The following is a 19,676-nucleotide window of genomic DNA, read 5'->3' on the forward strand; positions in this document are numbered from 1 at the left end:
TGTTTTCTGCAAGGCACCCTGAGTACACCTATGCCCCCCATGCATAGGTTTGCCAGGATTTTGGGAAGGTTATGTTACATGATTTTAGTTATTAAAAATGAGAGTATTTCTTCTGATAGGCCTATCTTTAGTTTGGGGCCTATCACATACCCCACTTTTATTTATTGCATTCAAAGTGTATATTTTTTAAATGTTGACACCCCAAGGTATTGTATATGGTGTGCTTTGATGCCTTTGAAGCAACCGTTTTAGCCCAAAAAATTGGAGAAAGTATATGGTGGTAATTTTTCAATTTTCATTTTTACAGACACATTGCTTTTTGACTATGATTTAGGAGAGATTGTTGTAAGTTATTGCAAAAGAATACTTCAGGTTGTTTTCTGCAAGGCACCCTGAGTACACCTATGCCCCCCATGCATAGGTTTGCCAGGATTTTGGGAAGGTTATGTTACAATTTTATGACTTGTGATTTTAGTTATTAAAAATGAGAGTATTTCTTCTGATAGGCCTATCTTTAGTTTGGGGCCTATCACATACCCCACTTTTATTTATTACATTCAAAGTGTATATTTTTTAAATGTTGACACCCCAAGGTATTGTATATGGTGTGCTTTGATGCCTTTGAAGCAACCGTTTTAGCCCAAAAAATTGGAGAAAGTATATGGTGGTAATTTTTCAATTTTCATTTTTACAGACACATTGCTTTTTGACTATAATTTAGGAGAGACTGTTGTAAGTTATTACAAAAACATACTTCAGGTTGTTTTCTGCAAGGCACCCTGAGAACACCTATGTCCCCCATGCATAGGTTTGACAGGGGTTCTGGTTAAAAAAAAAAAAACAGGCCCAATTTTAGAAAAAAATAGAGTAGTGAAATGTAAAAATCTGGCACAGTAAAAGTAAAAAAAACAAAAAAACATCTAACTGTAAACATAACCAAAAAAAATATATATATATGTAACAGCAAATGTATTTATTTTTTTAAAAATTGACCATTGTATGGTACCGCTTGAAGCAGTCCCCAATGCAGAGTGCAGGCTGTCCAGGGCAATCAGGACAGTAATATATGGTGTCCCTTCTCTTCCCCCTCTTGGTACAGACTCTGCATTTTTTTTGTGGTTTCTGCTTTGTGGCAGTAGGGGGGATTTTAAAAATAAAATGGGTAGCCCCAACTCTGCTCTCTCCCATCACCGCCCGGGGAGCAGGTGCATCATGGTACAAAATCCCCGTAATAATCTGGAGCTGAAACTGTAAAAAAGTCTTTTTAACTCTGGGGTTTGCTTTTTTGAACAACAAAAAAGCGTTGTGGGTTGCAATCTGCATTAGGTAAATTGCAACCTTTTTGTACCAGGCCCTTGTCTTCCGCATAATTAGGTAGGGCTGCAGCAGCTGATCAGCCAGATCAACCCCACCCATATGCCGGTTATAAGACTTGATGCACACTGGCTTCCTTATGATCTCAGCTCTGCCACGTACAGAAACCGCCACCGTCCTCTCTGTGTGGATGGTGGTAAGAAGGTATACATCCTTCTTGTCTCTGTACTTCAGTGCCAACAGCTCCTCTTGGCGCAGAGCTGAGGTCTCCCCCCTTCGTAGCCGGGTGCGTACAAGCTGTCCTGGGAAACCTGCGCGGTTCTTTTTAATTGTACCGCAAGCTACTGTATCAAAGCAATACAGTAGCTTGAACAAAAGGACACTTGTATAAAAATTGTCTAAGTACAAGTGATACCCTTTGTTCATTAGGGGTAATATCAGGTCCCAGACAATCTTGCCAGTGGTTCCCATATGTTCTGGGCAACCTGGAGGGTCAAGGTGGCTATCCTTTCCCTCATACACCCGGAAGGCCTGAGTATACCCAGTCTCGCTGTCACAGAGCTTATACACCTTTACCCCATATCTGGAGCGTTTGGAAGGAATATACTGCTTGAATCCCAGCCTTCCCTTATACTTCATTAGGGATTCATCAACGCATATATTCCTTCCAGGTGTATAAGCCTCTGCAAACCTGGCAGAAAAGTGGGTTATCAGGGGGCGGATTTTATACAGCCTGTCAAATTGGGGATGCTCCCTAGGGGGGCACAGGCTGTTGTCGCTGAAGTGCATGAAATGCAGAATCATTTCATACCTCTTCCTCGACATAGTCTGGGAGAAAATGGGGGTAGAGCAGATGGGGCTAGTACTCCAGTAGGAGCGAATGGAGGGTTTCTTTATGATGCCCATCAGCATAGTCAATGCCCAGAATTTTTTGAATTCTGGCACATTGATGGGGGCCCATTGCTGCTTTGCCAAATATGTTCCAGGCTTTGCAGCACGGAACTGATGGGCATATAAATTAGTTTGGGCGACAATGTTCCCCAATATATCATCGCCCAGAAACACTTCCAGAAACTGCTGGGGGCTAAAACCTGCCACATCTATATTTATGCCAGCATTTGCTGTGAAGGGTGGGATATCTGGCCTCTGGAGATGAGGCGTTACCCACTCTTCAGCAGCAATGGCAGCAACACGCCTCCTTCTGGCAGGGGGGCTAGCAGGGGGGCTGGCAGGGGGGCTGGCAGGGGGGCTAGCAGCCACAGATACATCACTATCAGTTGAGACTGCATCTAGTGATGTATCTGAGCACATGGCAGGGTCAAAATTGGGGTCTGAGTCAGAAATAGAGGCATCTGACTCTGACGCAAGGATGGCATACGCCTCCTCAGCACTATATCTTTTCTGTGACATTTTTGTATCACAGAAAACAATTACTAAAAAAAATTAAATTAACTAAATTAATTAACTAAATTAACTAGCAAAAAAGTACAGCTATGCTACTGCCAGTGATTTATAGCGATCACTGGCAAGCTAGAGGTTAATGGCTCTGAAAATTAAATTAAATTAACTAAATGTTTCTGAAAAGAGCCTTTGGGTTTTTAAAAAATTACAACAACAAAATTAACCCCTAAAAAAATGCACAGACAGCAAAAAAGTACAGCTATGCTACTGCCAGTGATTTATAGCGATCACTGGCAAGCTAGGGGTTAATGGCTCTGAAAATTAAATTAAATTAACTAAATGTTTCTGAAAAGAGCCTTTGGGTTTTTAAAAAATTACAACAACAAAATTAACCCCTAAAAAAATGCACAGACAGCAAAATGCAGCAAAAAAAAAAGTGCACCTTTGCTACTGCCAGTGATATATAGCGATCACTGGCAAGCTAGGGGTTAATGGCTCTGAAAATTAAATTAAATTAACTAAATGTTTCTGAAAAGAGCCTTTGGGTTTTTAAAAAATTACAACAACAAAATTAACCCCTAAAAAAATGCACAGACAGCAAAAAAGTACAGCTATGCAACTGCCAGTGATTTATAGCGATCACTGGCAAGCTAGGGGTTAATGGCTCTGAAAATTAAATTAAATTAACTAAATGTTTCTGAAAAGAGCCTTTGGGTTTTTAAAAAAATTACAACAACAAAATTAACCCCTAAAAAAATGCACAGACAGCAAAATGCAGCAAAAAAAAAAGTGCACCTTTGCTACTGCCAGTGATATATAGCGATCACTGGCAAGCTAGGGGTTAATGGCTCTGAAAATTAAATTAAATTAACTAAATGTTTCTGAAAAGAGCCTTTGGGTTTTTAAAAAATTACAACAACAAAATTAACCCCCAAAATACGCACAGACAGCAAAATGCAGCAAAAAAAAAGTGCACCTATGTTACTGCCAGTGATATATAGTGATCACTGGCAAGCTAGGGGTTAATGGCTCTGAAAAGAGCCTTTGGTTCTATATTTTTTAACAAATAAAAGAAATAAATCTCTCTCTCTGCTAAATACAGGTCTCTCTCTCTCTCCAACAAAATGGCAAGTGAGGAGAGGGAGGGAGATCCACACTGATCATAGTCAATATTTACAAATATTGACATGATCAGACAAATGGGGTATTTTATTATTATTTTTTTTTTTTAGGGTGGGAGGCTCAGATTGGGTGACCCTAGCTTGCCCCTATGATGATGCAGGCTAGGGACACCCCCAGAGGCCCCATGATGCACTGGGCATCGCCATCTTGGATGCCTAGTGAAGGGGGAGGGGGGGGGCTATTTAGGGCTTTTTTTTTATTTTATTCGTTTTTTTTTTTTTAATTTTTAACTTTTATTTTACAACTAACTAAGTGCCTCGACCCACCGAGGCACTTAGCACACAAGCAGAGCATCGGAAGCGTGTCCGATCGCTTCCGATGCTCTGAAACACTGCCGGGCTCCACGTGGAGCGAAACCGGAAGTGATCACTCGTGGGGGAGTGATCAATCCGGTCCCGGCACTCGGGAACAGTATTGCAGGATGCCTAGACCTCAAGGCAAGCCTGCAATACTGTTAGAGCAGCTGGAAGCGATTTCGATCGCTTCCAGTGCTCTGTTAAACCGACGACGTATGCCATACGTCCTCGGTCGTTAAGTGCTTTTTTTTTGAGGACGTATGGCATACGTCGTCGGTCGTTAAGGGGTTAATAAACACGGTACGATCACATCAGGGTAATTTCATTCACCAACTCAGCAGTAGTCTTCATTAGTATCAGTTGCAGGTTCAAATGAGCGAGCCTGCAACAGATAGATGCATTAACCTCTTGATAAATATGCCCCTTAATCACATTCACACCAGCAGCAAAAGCTATAATTCTAAAAAAAAAAAAATTAAAGACCATTCATGTTACTCAAATACGCTAAAAAGGTAAAGGACAAAAACACACACAACAAATAAAATAAAAAAAAAGACCAAGTTAGGTATACAAACATTACTGACAACCACACCTAGCAAATATACTTTCTATATTTGCAAAAAAGAAAAAAGCAAAAAAAATATATATCTCCATTTCCTAATGTTTTTTAAAAACAAGATTTTAAATTAATCATAAAAATACATGTCTTAAAATATACAAGTTATTGCAACCAGCAGCGATCTGGACCCTTCCTTCCCAATTCTCAAGTATATCAGAACAACCGTAAACCCTGTAAAATAGTAAACAAACAAACACAGAAATCCTATAAGATAAAGCAAAAAAAGTTCAATTTGACTGTGTCAATACTTATTTTAGTCTGGCTACTTTTACTCTAACTACTTAGCAGATTTAACTTCCTCATGGGAGGGGCCTACATGGTGCAGATGTATAGCGGGCAGGACAGTGATGTTTAGGCAGCAGGAAGGAGCAGAATCGCAGAACAATGGAATATTCAAGTGATAATAGTTAGTTCCTTTGTATTCATAGGTGAATGCTCCACTGTTCCTTGCTCTGTTTTGTTGCCGGTATACAGAGCCTGGACCAAGATGCAACTATTTTTGACGCAATTCATGTACCAAACATTTAAAGGGACAATCAGAGTATTTAACTTTCACTTTACTGACCCTAAATAACTGTGTTGAAGCTTATAAACCAACAGTGAGCCAATCAGTAATTGTAACACATACCCTCCAATCACCAGCAGTGGTCTGCTCAGGATTTCTACTGCATGTGGCTCCCAAACATGACTTAATCTATGTGTTTAACTCATTTGTGAAAGGTTAAAACAGTTATCTTTGGTCAGTAATGCATAAATAACACGTGTTAACAAATCAGACCATGTCATTTTTTCCACAGGCCTTTTAGCCCTAAGTATCATATCCTGCGCACAAATATACTGACCGTAGCTCTTCTCAGCCAAAAGACTATAGTAATGGAAACCAGGCAAGTACTATTAGTGTTATACCTGTAACAAAGCAGCAAATGTGGAGATTCGACACAAACAAAATCAAAGCGATAGGAATAAGTTTCATAAAGCTACACAGACTTCCCATATCACGGCTCGGAAGTTTGCAGAGTTACAATGTTCTGTTGAGGACAAGTTCCAACATATTTAAATTCTGAGCAAAGTTATGTGCTATGAATAACTGGTGTGTGTGGCTCGGAAATAATGATAACCCATTAAAGAAACCAGTCTCAGCTCCGCTTATGAGTAAGATGCTGTATTCCTCTCAGGTTTCTGAGCATGGTGATATCTGCACAGACTTATCACAAGGACACAACTGAAGCATGTGCAAACGCAAGTCCGAAAACTCTGATTGGACCATCTCCCCTGTAGGTATCTGAAAGAGCTGTGCTGAGTGGAGTTGCACCAGCGTTTTTTCTTAACACCATGAGGTAGAGAAAGTAGTGACAAAGCCCTTGGCTCACTGTTCTGAGGGGGAATCAAGCTCTTTAAATGTGTCCTCTATCACCTGCCATAAACAGTTCTCTAGGGGGAAGTCATTGTCTACAAGGTTCACCAAGAAATAGTTATCATGGATGTACTGGATAATCATGCGGGAAGGAGATTCATCCTCATACAACTTAGCCCATTGTTCTATCCACAAGGCAAAAGCTTCATCCTACGGAGAGAAAGGACAATTCAGAAAGTTGTGCAATTCAAAGGGAGTTGGCAACACAGATGTATAGCAAACCATAAAAACAAACAAATCATCAACACCAAGCACACTCTCCTTATGAATAAAATGTCTACCATAAACCTTCATCAGAAATAAAAACATAATGATGTATTTTTTATTACAGCGATTATATATGCGCAGTGCATGGTCTTCGTAAACTAAACAAAAAACAAGACTAAGCAGGAAAATTACACACCCCAAACTTCTGGATCTAAAATCTGTTAAATTCACTCAGAATCCTCATTGGTTTTTATGTAACAGAAGCAATGGTCCCCCATAAACTGCTACTAATACTGACCACTAAGCATCCTGTACATCACTACATTTGTCAGCTGCTAAATTGTATTTTTTAACACTCAAACCCAGGAATGACGTCTGCTTAAACTGCTTTATAGTTAAGAAGGGGACACGTTACCTTCCAGGACATGAAGCTAACTGGATCCACAACGGTTGGCTGAATAATCTCACGTCCAGGGAAGATTCCCCAGGTTACGGCATTCGGTTGCATATCGGAGGAGTTGGTGATGTTTTTACCCTGTAATGAAAAACAGCACAAGAGTGTTTATACTCTACTGTGTATTTAAAGGGATCTGAAACCCAAAACATTTATTTTGTGATTCAGAAAGGAGCATAGAATTAAAAAAAAAAGTTTCCAATTTACTTATTTTATCAAATTTGCTTTGTTCCTGTGATATTCGGTGTTGAAGAGATACCTAGGTAGGCATCTAGAACCAGGGATAGGCACAGAAAAAGGCTGTGGTGAATATTTTCCAAAGTACAGACCTTAGTGAAGGACACCAAGGTACATTTGAAATTAAAAACATTATTGTATAGTGCTGGGTGTTATTATACTGATGAAGATACCACTGATCCTATAACCAGCCCTCCTCTGGCTATACCCATGTGCCAGTGTCACTACTGTGTCATTATATAGCGCTGGGTGTTATAATACAGATGCAGATACCACTGATCCTATAACCAGCCCTCCTCTGGCTATACCCATGAGCCAGTGTCACTACTGTGTCATTATATAGCGCTGGGTGTTATAATACAGATGCAGATACCACTGATTCTATAACCAGTCCTCCTCTGGCTATACCCATGAGCCAGTGTCACTACTGTGTCATTATATAGGGCTGGGTGTTATTATACAGATGCAGATACCACTGATCCTATAACCAGCCCTCCTCTGGCTATACCCATGTGCCAGTGTCACTACTGTGTCATTATATAGCGCTGGGTGTTATAATACAGATGCAGATACCACTGATTCTATAACCAGTCCTCCTCTGGCTATACCCATGAGCCAGTGTAACTACTGTCTCATTATATAGTGCTGGGTGTTATTATACTGATGAAGATACCACTGATCCTATAACCAGTCCTCCTCTGGCTATACCCATGAGCCAGTGTCACTACTGTGTCATTATATAGCGCTGGGTGTTATAATACAGATGCAGATACCACTGATCCTATAACCAGCCCTTATCTGGCTATACGCATGAACCAGTGTCACTAATGTGTCTTTGTATAGAGCTGGGTGTTATTATACTGATGCAGATACCACTGATCCTATAACCAGCCCTTCTCTGGCTATATGCATGTGCCAGTGTCACTACTGTGTCTTTGTATAGAGCTTGGTGTTATTATACAGATGCAGATACCACTGATCCTATAACCAGCCCTCATCTGGCTATACGCATGTGCCAGTGTCACTACTGTGTCTTTGTATAGAGCTGAGTGTTATTATACAGTTGCAGACACTACTGATCCTATAACCAGCCCTTATCTGGCTATACGCATGAACCAGTGTCACTAATGTGTCTTTGTATAGAGCTGGGTGTTATTATACTGATGCAGACACTACTGATCCTATAACCAGCCCGTATCTGGCTATACCCATGTGCCAGTGTCACTACTGTGTCTTTGTATAGAGCTGGGTGTTATTATACAGATGCAGATACCACTGATCCTATAACCAGCCCTTATCTGGCTATACGCATGAATCAGTGTCACTAATGTGTCTTTGTATAGAGCTGGGTGTTATTATACAGATGCAGACACTACTGATCCTATAACCAGCCCTTATCTGGCTATACCCATGTGCCAGTGTCACTACTGTGTCTTTGTATAGAGCTGGGTGTTATTATACAGATGCAGATACCACTGATCCTATAACCAGCCCTCCTCTGGCTATACCCATGAGCCAGTGTCACTACTGTGTCATTATATAGGGCTGGGTGTTATTATACAGATGAAGATACCACTGATCCTATAACCAGCCCTCCTCTGGCTATACCCATGAGCCAGTGTCACTACTGTGTCATTATATAGGGCTGGGTGTTATTATACAGATGCAGATACCACTGATCCTATAACCAGCCCTCCTCTGGCTATACCCATGTGCCAGTGTCACTACTGTGTCATTATATAGCGCTGGGTGTTATAATACAGATGCAGATACCACTGATTCTATAACCAGTCCTCCTCTGGCTATACCCATGAGCCAGTGTAACTACTGTCTCATTATATAGTGCTGGGTGTTATTATACTGATGAAGATACCACTGATCCTATAACCAGTCCTCCTCTGGCTATACCCATGAGCCAGTGTCACTACTGTGTCATTATATAGCGCTGGGTGTTATAATACAGATGCAGATACCACTGATCCTATAACCAGCCCTTATCTGGCTATACGCATGAACCAGTGTCACTAATGTGTCTTTGTATAGAGCTGGGTGTTATTATACTGATGCAGATACCACTGATCCTATAACCAGCCCTTCTCTGGCTATATGCATGTGCCAGTGTCACTACTGTGTCTTTGTATAGAGCTTGGTGTTATTATACAGATGCAGATACCACTGATCCTATAACCAGCCCTCATCTGGCTATACGCATGTGCCAGTGTCACTACTGTGTCTTTGTATAGAGCTGGGTGTTATTATACAGTTGCAGACACTACTGATCCTATAACCAGCCCTTATCTGGCTATACGCATGAACCAGTGTCACTAATGTGTCTTTGTATAGAGCTGGGTGTTATTATACTGATGCAGACACTACTGATCCTATAACCAGCCCGTATCTGGCTATACCCATGTGCCAGTGTCACTACTGTGTCTTTGTATAGAGCTGGGTGTTATTATACAGATGCAGATACCACTGATCCTATAACCAGCCCTTATCTGGCTATACGCATGAATCAGTGTCACTAATGTGTCTTTGTATAGAGCTGGGTGTTATTATACAGATGCAGACACTACTGATCCTATAACCAGCCCTTATCTGGCTATACCCATGTGCCAGTGTCACTACTGTGTCTTTGTATAGAGCTGGGTGTTATTATACAGATGCAGATACCACTGATCCTATAACCAGCCCTCCTCTGGCTATACCCATGAGCCAGTGTCACTACTGTGTCATTATATAGGGCTGGGTGTTATTATACAGATGAAGATACCACTGATCCTATAACCAGCCCTCCTCTGGCTATACCAATGAGCCAGTGTCACTACTGTGTCATTATATAGGGCTGGGTGTTATTATACAGATGCAGATACCACTGATCCTATAACCAGCCCTCCTCTGGCTATACCCATGTGCCAGTGTCACTACTGTGTCATTATATAGCGCTGGGTGTTATAATACAGATGCAGATACCACTGATTCTATAACCAGTCCTCCTCTGGCTATACCCATGAGCCAGTGTAACTACTGTCTCATTATATAGTGCTGGGTGTTATTATACTGATGAAGATACCACTGATCCTATAACCAGTCCTCCTCTGGCTATACCCATGAGCCAGTGTCACTACTGTGTCATTATATAGCGCTGGGTGTTATAATACAGATGCAGATACCACTGATCCTATAACCAGCCCTTATCTGGCTATACGCATGAACCAGTGTCACTAATGTGTCTTTGTATAGAGCTGGGTGTTATTATACTGATGCAGATACCACTGATCCTATAACCAGCCCTTCTCTGGCTATATGCATGTGCCAGTGTCACTACTGTGTCTTTGTATAGAGCTTGGTGTTATTATACAGATGCAGATACCACTGATCCTATAACCAGCCCTCATCTGGCTATACGCATGTGCCAGTGTCACTACTGTGTCTTTGTATAGAGCTGGGTGTTATTATACAGTTGCAGACACTACTGATCCTATAACCAGCCCTTATCTGGCTATACGCATGAACCAGTGTCACTAATGTGTCTTTGTATAGAGCTGGGTGTTATTATACTGATGCAGACACTACTGATCCTATAACCAGCCCGTATCTGGCTATACCCATGTGCCAGTGTCACTACTGTGTCTTTGTATAGAGCTGGGTGTTATTATACAGATGCAGATACCACTGATCCTATAACCAGCCCTTATCTGGCTATACGCATGAATCAGTGTCACTAATGTGTCTTTGTATAGAGCTGGGTGTTATTATACAGATGCAGACACTACTGATCCTATAACCAGCCCTTATCTGGCTATACCCATGTGCCAGTGTCACTACTGTGTCTTTGTATAGAGCTGGGTGTTATTATACAGATGCAGATACCACTGATCCTATAACCAGCCCTTATCTGGCTATACGCATGAATCAGTGTCACTAATGTGTCTTTGTATAGAGCTGGGTGTTATTATACAGATGCAGACACTACTGATCCTATAACCAGCCCTTATCTGGCTATACCCATGAACCAGTGTCACTAATGTGTGTTTGTATAGAGCTGGGTGTTATTATACAGATGCAGACACTACTGATCCTATAACCAGCCCTTATCTGGCTATACCCATGAACCAGTGTCACTAATGTGTCTTTGTATAGAGCTGGGTGTTATTATACAGATGCAGATACCACTGATCCTATAACCAGCCCTTATCTGGCTATACGCATGAATCAGTGTCACTAATGTGTCTTTGTATAGAGCTGGGTGTTATTATACAGATGCAGACACTACTGATCCTATAACCAGCCCTCATCTGGCTATACGCATGAATCAGTGTCACTAATGTGTCTTTGTATAGAGCTTGGTGTTATTATACAGATGCAGACACTACTGATCCTATAACCAGCCCTTATCTGGCTATACCCATGAACCAGTGTCACTAATGTGTGTTTGTATAGAGCTTGGTGTTATTATACAGATGCAGACACTACTGATCCTATAACCAGCCCTCATCTGGCTATACGCATGAATCAGTGTCACTAATGTGTCTTTGTATAGAGCTTGGTGTTCTTATACTGATGCAGATACCACTGATCCTATAACCAGCCCTCCTCTGGCTATACCCATGAGCCAGTGTCACTATTGTGTCATTATATAGCGCTGGGTGTTATTATACAGATACTACAGATTCTATAACCAGTCCTCCTCTGGCTATACCCATGAGCCAGTGTCACTACTGTCTCATTACATAGTGCTGGGTGTTATTATACTGATGCAGATACCACTGATCCTATAACCAGCCCTCCTCTGGCTATACACATGTGCCAGTGTCACTAATGTGTCTTTGTATAGAGCTTGGTGTTATTATACAGATGCAGATACCACTGATCCTATAACCAGCCCTCCTCTGGCTATACCCATGAACCAGTGTCACTAATGTGTCTTTGTATAGAGCTTGGTGTTATTATACAGATGCAGACACTACTGATCCTATAACCAGCCCTTATCTGGCTATACGCATGAATCAGTGTCACTAATGTGTCTTTGTATAGAGCTGGGTGTTATTATACAGATGCAGATACCACTGATCCTATAACCAGCCCTTATCTGGCTATATGCATGAACCAGTGTCACTAATGTGTCTTTGTATAGAGCTGGGTGTTATTATACAGATGCAGACACTACTGATCCTATAACCAGCCCTTATCTGGCTATACCCATGAACCAGTGTCACTAATGTGTCTTTGTATAGAGCTTGGTGTTATTATACAGATGCAGACACTACTGATCCTATAACCAGCCCTTATCTGGCTATACCCATGTGCCAGTGTCACTACTGTGTCATTATATAGTGCTGGGTGTTATTATATTGATGCAGATACCACTGATCCTATAACCAGCCCTTATCTGGCTATACCCATGAATCAGTGTCACTAATGTGTCTTTGTATAGAGCTGGGTGTTATTATACAGATGCAGATACCACTGATCCTATAACCAGCCCTTATCTGGCTATACCCATGAATCAGTGTCACTACTGTGTCTTTGTATAGAGCTGGGTGTTATTATACAGATGCAGACACTACTGATCCTATAACCAGCCCTTGTCTGGCTATACCCATGTGCCAGTGTCACTACTGTGTCTTTGTATAGAGCTGGGTGTTATTATACAGATGCAGACACTACTGATCCTATAACCAGCCCTCCTCTGGCTATACCCATGTGCCAGTGTCACTACTGTGTCTTTGTATAGAGCTGGGTGTTATTATACAGATGCAGATACCACTGATCCTATAACCAGCCCTTCTCTGGCTATACACATGTGCCAGTGTCACTAATGTGTCTTTGTATAGAGCTGGGTGTTATTATACAGATGCAGATACCACTGATCCTATAACCAGCCCTTATCTGGCTATACCCATGAACCAGTGTCACTAATGTGTCTTTGTATAGAGCTGGGTGTTATTATACTGATGCAGATACCACTGATCCTATAACCAGCCCTTATCTGGCTATACCCATGAATCAGTGTCACTACTGTGTCTTTGTATAGAGCTTGGTGTTATTATACTGATGCAGATACCACTGATCCTATAACCAGCCCTCCTCTGGCTATACCCATGAATCAGTGTCACTAATGTGTCTTTGTATAGAGCTTGGTGTTATTATACTGATGCAGATACCACTGATCCTATAACCAGCCCTCCTCTGGCTATATGCATGAACCAGTGTCACTAATGTGTCTTTGTATAGAGCTTGGTGTTATTATACTGATGCAGATACCACTGATCCTATAACCAGCCCTCCTCTGGCTATACCCATGAGCCAGTGTCACTACTGTGTCATTATATAGTGCTGGGTGTTATTATACTGATGCAGATACCACTGATCCTATAACCAGCCCTTATCTGGCTATACACATGTGCCTGTGTCACTACTGTGTCATTATATAGCGCTGGGTGTTATTATACAGATGCATATCAAGTATTTCACTCAGGCTTTATTTATTCCATAACTTATCACACAATATTGCTAGCAGTCTCTTGACAAGCCACTAACTTTATTCACACTACACATTTTTTATTCCTATTATTTAATCAGAAAGAAAAAAAGATATACTAAGGTTATGGCGGACACTGCAAGGGCTAATCACGGACACCTTGCCTATCCCTGCCTAGAACAGTACATAAGAAACATTGCTGCCCTCTAGTGTTCTTACAAATGGATCACATTCTTGTAAAACTGCCGCTATATAGTGTTCCAGAGCTTACTTCTATGCTTTTCCAAAGGCATCAAGAAAACTAACAAAATCTGATAACAGAAGTTAGAAATTTGTTAAAAATTGCTGCTCTGTCTGAATCATAAAAAAGAAAAGAAATTGCTTCCTATCACTTCAAGAAAGTTTCAAGTTGAAAATATATTTTTTGACTCCACAAAACTAAGTAAACGCTTTATAAATTGTGCACTTCTACTTCTGCTCATTGGCTAATAAGGATAATGTCCAGCTGTCTGCTAGCCAGACGGTTTACGCTGCGCAGAAAAGGAAATTTATGCTTACCTGATAAATTTATTTCTTTTACGATATGACGAGTCCACGGATTTCATCCTTACTTATAGGATTACGCCTTCTGGTCAGCAAGAGGAGGCAAAGAGCACCACAGCAGAACTGTATATAAAGCTCCTCCCTTCCCTCACACTCCAGTCATTCGACCGAAGTTAGGAAGAGAAAGGAAAAGCCAAAGCGCAGAGGTGACTGAAGTGTAACAAAAAACAAGTAAATACCTGTCTTAGAAATAACAGGGTGGGCCGTGGACTCATCATATCGCAAAAGAAATACATTTATCAGGTAAGCATAAATTTCCTTTTCTTTTACAAGATATGACGAGTCCACGGATTTCATCCTTACTTATGGGATACAATACCAAAGCTATAGGACAAGGATGAAAGGGAGGGACAAGACAGGAACCTAAACGGAAGGCACCACTGCTTGAAGAACCTGTCTCCCAAAACCAGCCTCAGAAGAAGCAAAAAGTATCAAATTTGGAAAATTTGGAAAAAGTGTGAAGAGACGACCAAGGGTGCAGCCTTGCAAATCTGTTCAACAGAAGCATCGTTTTTAAATGCCCATGAGGAAGCCACAGCCCTAGTAGAATGAGCCGTAGTTCTTTCAGGAGGCTGCTGTCCAGCAGTCTCATATGCCAAACGGATGATACTCTTCAGCCAAAAACAAAGAGTTAGCCGTAGCTTTCTGGCCCCTACGTCTTCCAGAAAAAACAACAAATAATGAAGATGATTGACGAAAATCTTTAGTCGCCTGCAAGTAAAACTTCAGGGCACGAACCACGTCCAAGTTATGTAACAGACGCTCCTTCTTTAAAGAAGGATTAGGACACAAGGAAGGAACAACAATTTCCTGATTAATATTCTTATTAGAAACAACCTTAGGAAGGAAACCAGGTTTGGTACGTAAAACCACCTTATCAGAATGGAAAATAAGATAAGGAGAATCACATTGTAAAGCAGAAAGCTCAGAAACTCTGCGAGCAGAAGAAAAAGCAACCAAAAATAAAACGTTCCAAGATAACTTAATATCTATGGAATGCATAGGTTCAAACGGAACCCCTTGAAGAACATTAACTAAATTCAAACTCCAAGGAGGAGCAATTGGTCTAAACACAGGCCTGATTCTAGTCAGAGCCTGACAAAAAGATTGAACATCTGGAACATCTGACAGACTTTTGTGTAGAAAATAGACAAAGCAGAAATCTGTCCCTTTAAGGAACTTGCCGACAATCCTTTCTCCAATCCTACTTGGAGAAAAGATAAAATCCTGGTAATCCGCACCTTACTCCATGAGTAGCCCTTGGATTTGCACCAATAAAGATATTTACGCCATATCTTATGGTAAATTTTTCTAGTAACAGGCTTACGTGCCTGAATCAAGGCATCAATGACCGCATCAGAAAACCCTCGCTTAGATAAAATCAAGCGTTCAATCTCCAAGAAGTCAGCTGCAGAGAAATTAGATTCGGATGATGGAAGGGTCCCTGAATGAGAAGGTCCTGCCTCAATGGAAGCTTCCACGGCGGCAGAGAGGACATGTCCACCAGATCGGCATACCAAGTCCTGCGAGGCCATGCAGGGGCGATGAGAACCACTGAAGCCCTCTCCTGTTTGATCTGAGCGATCACTCGGGGGAGGAGAGCAAATGGTGGAAACACATAAGCTAGGTTGAACAACCAAGGCATCCATCAGTTCGGCCTGAGGATCCCTGGACTTGGATCCGTATCTTGGAAGGTTGGCATTCCGACGAGATGCCATAAGATCCAGCTCCGGTCTGCCAACCTGATTCTCAGATGGGGCAAAGACCTCCGGATGGAGTTCCCACTCCCCCGGATGAAACGTCTGTCTGCTCAAAAAATCCGCTTCCCAGTTGTCCACTCCTGGGATGTATATTGCTGACAGATAAGAGTGAGCCTCCGCCCACCAAATTATTTTGGATACTTCTGTCATCGCTAAGGAACTCATTGTTCCTCCCTGATGATTGATGTAAGCCACAGTCGTGATGTTGTCCGACTGAAAACGGATGAATTTGGCCGAAGCCAACTGAGGCCAAGCCTGAAGCGCATTGAATATCGCTCTCAATTCCAGAATATTGATTGGAAGTAGCGACTCCGTCTGAGTCCACACACCCTGAGCCTTCAGGGAATTCCAGACTGCACCCCAACCTAGTAGCCTGGCATCCGTTGTCACTATCACCCATGAGGGTCTGCGGACGCACGTCCCTTGGGACAGATGATCCGGCGACAACCACCAAAGAAGAGAGAGTCTCTTGTCTCCTGATCCAGATCTATCTGAGGAGACAAATTTGCATAATCTCCATTCCACTGCCTGAGCATGCTCAGTTGTAGCGATCTGAGATGAAAACGAGCAAACGGAATGATGTCCATTGCCGCCACCGTCAATCCAATTACCTCCATGCACTGAGCCACTGATGGCCGAGGATTGGACTGAAGGGCTCTGCATGTATTCAGAATCTTTAACTTTCTGACCTCCGTCAAGAAAATTTTCATTGATATAGAATCTATTAGAGTTCCCAGGAAAGGAACCCTTGTCTGTGGAATTAGTGAACTCTTTTCTAGATTCACCTTCCACCCGTGAGTCTTTAGAAAGGACAGAACCATGTCTGTATGAGTTCTTGTCAGTTGATACGATGATGCATGGATCAGAATATCGCCCAGATAAGGCGCCACTGCAATGCCCCGCGGTCTGAGAACCGCCAGCAGAGACCCTAGAACCTTCGTGAAGATCCTGGGTGCTGTGGCCAGCCCAAAAGAGAGTTGTCTCTTACACAACGTAAGAACGCCTCTCTTTTTATCTGGTCTACAGACAATAGTGAAAGAAAAACCTTCCCCTTGGAAAAGAGTTTCTGAACTCCAGCTGATACCCCTGAGACACGATTTCCAGTGTCCAGGGATCCTGAACGTCTCTTATTCAAGCCTGGACAAAGAGAGAAAGTCTGCCCCCTACTAGATCTGGTCCCGGATCGGGGGCCACCCCTTCATGCTGTTTTGGGAGCAGCAGCGGGCTTCTTGGGTTTTTTACCCTTGTTCCAAGCCTGGTTGGGTCTCCAGATGGACTTGGCTTGTGCAAAATTCCCTTCCTGTTTAGCGGAAGAAGAGGAGGTGACTCCCTTGAAATTTCGAAAGGAACGAAAATTATTCTGTTTACCCCTTTGTTTAGCTGCTTTATCCTGAGGTAGGAGATGACCCTTTCCTCCCGTAATGTCAGAAATTATTTCTTTCAAGTTAGGCCCGAATAGGGTCTTTCCTTTGAAAGGAATAGCCAAAAGCTTTGATTTAGAGGACACATCAGCAGACCAAGATTTTAACCATAAAGCTCTACGCGCTAAAATGGCAAATCCTGCATTCTTAGCCGCCAGCTTGGCGATCTGAAAAGCGGCATCCGTAATAAAAGAATTAGCCAGCTTAAGGGCCTTAATTCTATCCAGTATTTCCTCTAAAGGAGTCTCAGTCTTAAGAGACTCTTCTAAGGCGTCAAACCAAAAGGAAGCCGACGTTGTAACTTGTACAATACAAGCAGTTGTTTGTAATAGAAAACCCTGATGTATAAATAGCTTTTTTAGAAGACCCTCTAACTTTTTATCCATAGGATCTTTGAAAGCACAAATGTCCTCAATAGGAATAGTTGTACGCTTAGCCAGGGTAGATATAGCTCCCTCCACCTTAGGGACTGTTTGCCAAGAATCCCGAACAGTGTCAGCTATAGGATACACTTAAGATTAGGAGAAGGTGAGAACGGGATACCCGGTCTTTCCCATTCCCGCGTAATCATTTCCGAAATTCTCTTAGGAACTGGAAAAATATCAGAGTAAGAAGGAACCTCTAAGTATTTATCCATCTTACACAATTTCTCTGGTGGTACCACAATAGAGTCACAGTCATCCAAAGTCGCTAAAACCTACCGAAGTAACAGGCGGAGGTGTTCAAGCTTAAATCTGAAGGACATGACGTCCGAGTCTGTCTGAGGCGGAAAGCTCCCCCTCAGATAAAAGCTCCCTACCCCCCAAATCAGATCCCTGGGAGGGCACATTGGAGATAGCCATCAAAGTCTCAGAAGCCGCAGGAACCAAAGTGGTTTCTGTCCTGCTGCGTTTGCCCTGTAATACTGGCAACTTGGATAAAACTTCTGTAAGGGTGGATGACATAACTGCAGCCATATCCTGCAGAGTAAATGAAGTGGACGCAGTTTAAGAACATGGCGTCACTTGAGTGGGTGTTAAGGGCTGTGACGCTTGGGGAGAAAGAATTGGCATACCATGAGTCTCATCAGTCTGAGAAACATCCTGTGCTATATCTTTATTAAGAAAAATTTGTTCTTTACATTGCAGTGCCCTCTCAGTGCATGAGGGACAAAAAGTAAGCGGGGGTTCCACAATGGCATTTAAACACATGGAACAAGTACTGGCTTCAAGGTCATCCATAGTAAAAAACAGAACTGTAGACAGTTACTTCAAACACTTTGTATGCACAATCTATTTATTCAGCATAAAAACACTCTGTATGCACAATCTATTTATTCAGCATAAAAACACTCCGTATGCACAATCTAGTAATTTAGGTAATAAAACTACTGTGCCTTTAAGAAAAAGAAAAAAACCCACTAATAATTGTGGCTTGCAATAAAGATCGAAAATTATTCGTATCCCATTAGTAATCAAATTAACTTTGTTTAAAAATAACTGCACCTTCAAAATAAAAACTTCAGTTTTAAACCTCGCCACAGCTCTGCTGCGGCGCTTAGCTGCCCCCTCACCCTGAGGCAACAAACGGTACCCGTGCAGCAAGCGTCTAGACTGCCTGAGTTCCACTACCCATGAGGTCCAGACAGAATACACTGGAGTCGTCCGACCAACTTCCAGATAGGCACTGCGCTGCGTCTATTCGCGCGCAAAAAATGCCCTGCCCATCGTGGGCGTTTCAAAGGGGAACTCCCGCACGGCCCAAACCTTGTAATAAAAATAACAATGGAGCCACCGGAGTATTGCACTTCAAAAAGACAGTGCCCCACATAAAGCCAGTTCCCCTGTAACTATGCCACGAGCATATACAGTATCTATGTGATCCGGAATTCACTGCGCAACCCCAGCATCAGCCCACACATTAAAAGGTTACTAAAGCTGAAATATACCCTACCACCACACCCCATATCAATCATTATCCCATAATGATAGCATCCTTCTCTGTATACCCCCTTAGTTAGATACAATAGGGCACAGACATAGGTCAGCTTAGCGAGAGAGAGAGACAGTCCTTTCTGAGGTACCAAGTGTCACAGAACAAAAAAGACTGCACATACCTCCATGTTGAGTAACAACATGACTCGTCCCACACTGCAAGAGGTCCATCTCTTCCCAGAATCTGTGGGAACAACTGGGTCTTAGATAAACTTGCTAAGACAATATGCATCAGGGCAGCCCCCATTGGGAGTCACAGAGGACGGATGTAATCTGCACAGACCCTATAGCTGTACCCTGAGAAAAATAGT

At 42.1% G+C, this 19,676-nt stretch overlaps 1 protein-coding gene across 1 annotated transcript in view; it reads right to left on the minus strand.

Moving 5' to 3' along the window:
• Positions 1 to 5,958: 5,958 nt before the first annotated feature.
• MTHFR (methylenetetrahydrofolate reductase) overlaps positions 5,959 to 19,676 on the minus strand; it is a 109,480-nt gene continuing 95,762 nt past the window's right edge. Inside the window, exons 11-12 of the mRNA XM_053691465.1 lie at positions 6,849 to 6,968; positions 5,959 to 6,376 (exon numbers count right to left, since the gene is read on the minus strand). Coding sequence (XP_053547440.1) covers positions 6,179 to 6,376; positions 6,849 to 6,968 — 318 coding nt within the window. The 3' untranslated portion in view covers positions 5,959 to 6,178. The remainder of the gene's footprint in view (positions 6,377 to 6,848; positions 6,969 to 19,676) is intronic.

This window comes from Bombina bombina, chromosome 8 (assembly GCF_027579735.1).
Source record: "Bombina bombina isolate aBomBom1 chromosome 8, aBomBom1.pri, whole genome shotgun sequence".
NCBI lineage: Eukaryota > Metazoa > Chordata > Amphibia > Anura > Bombinatoridae > Bombina > Bombina bombina.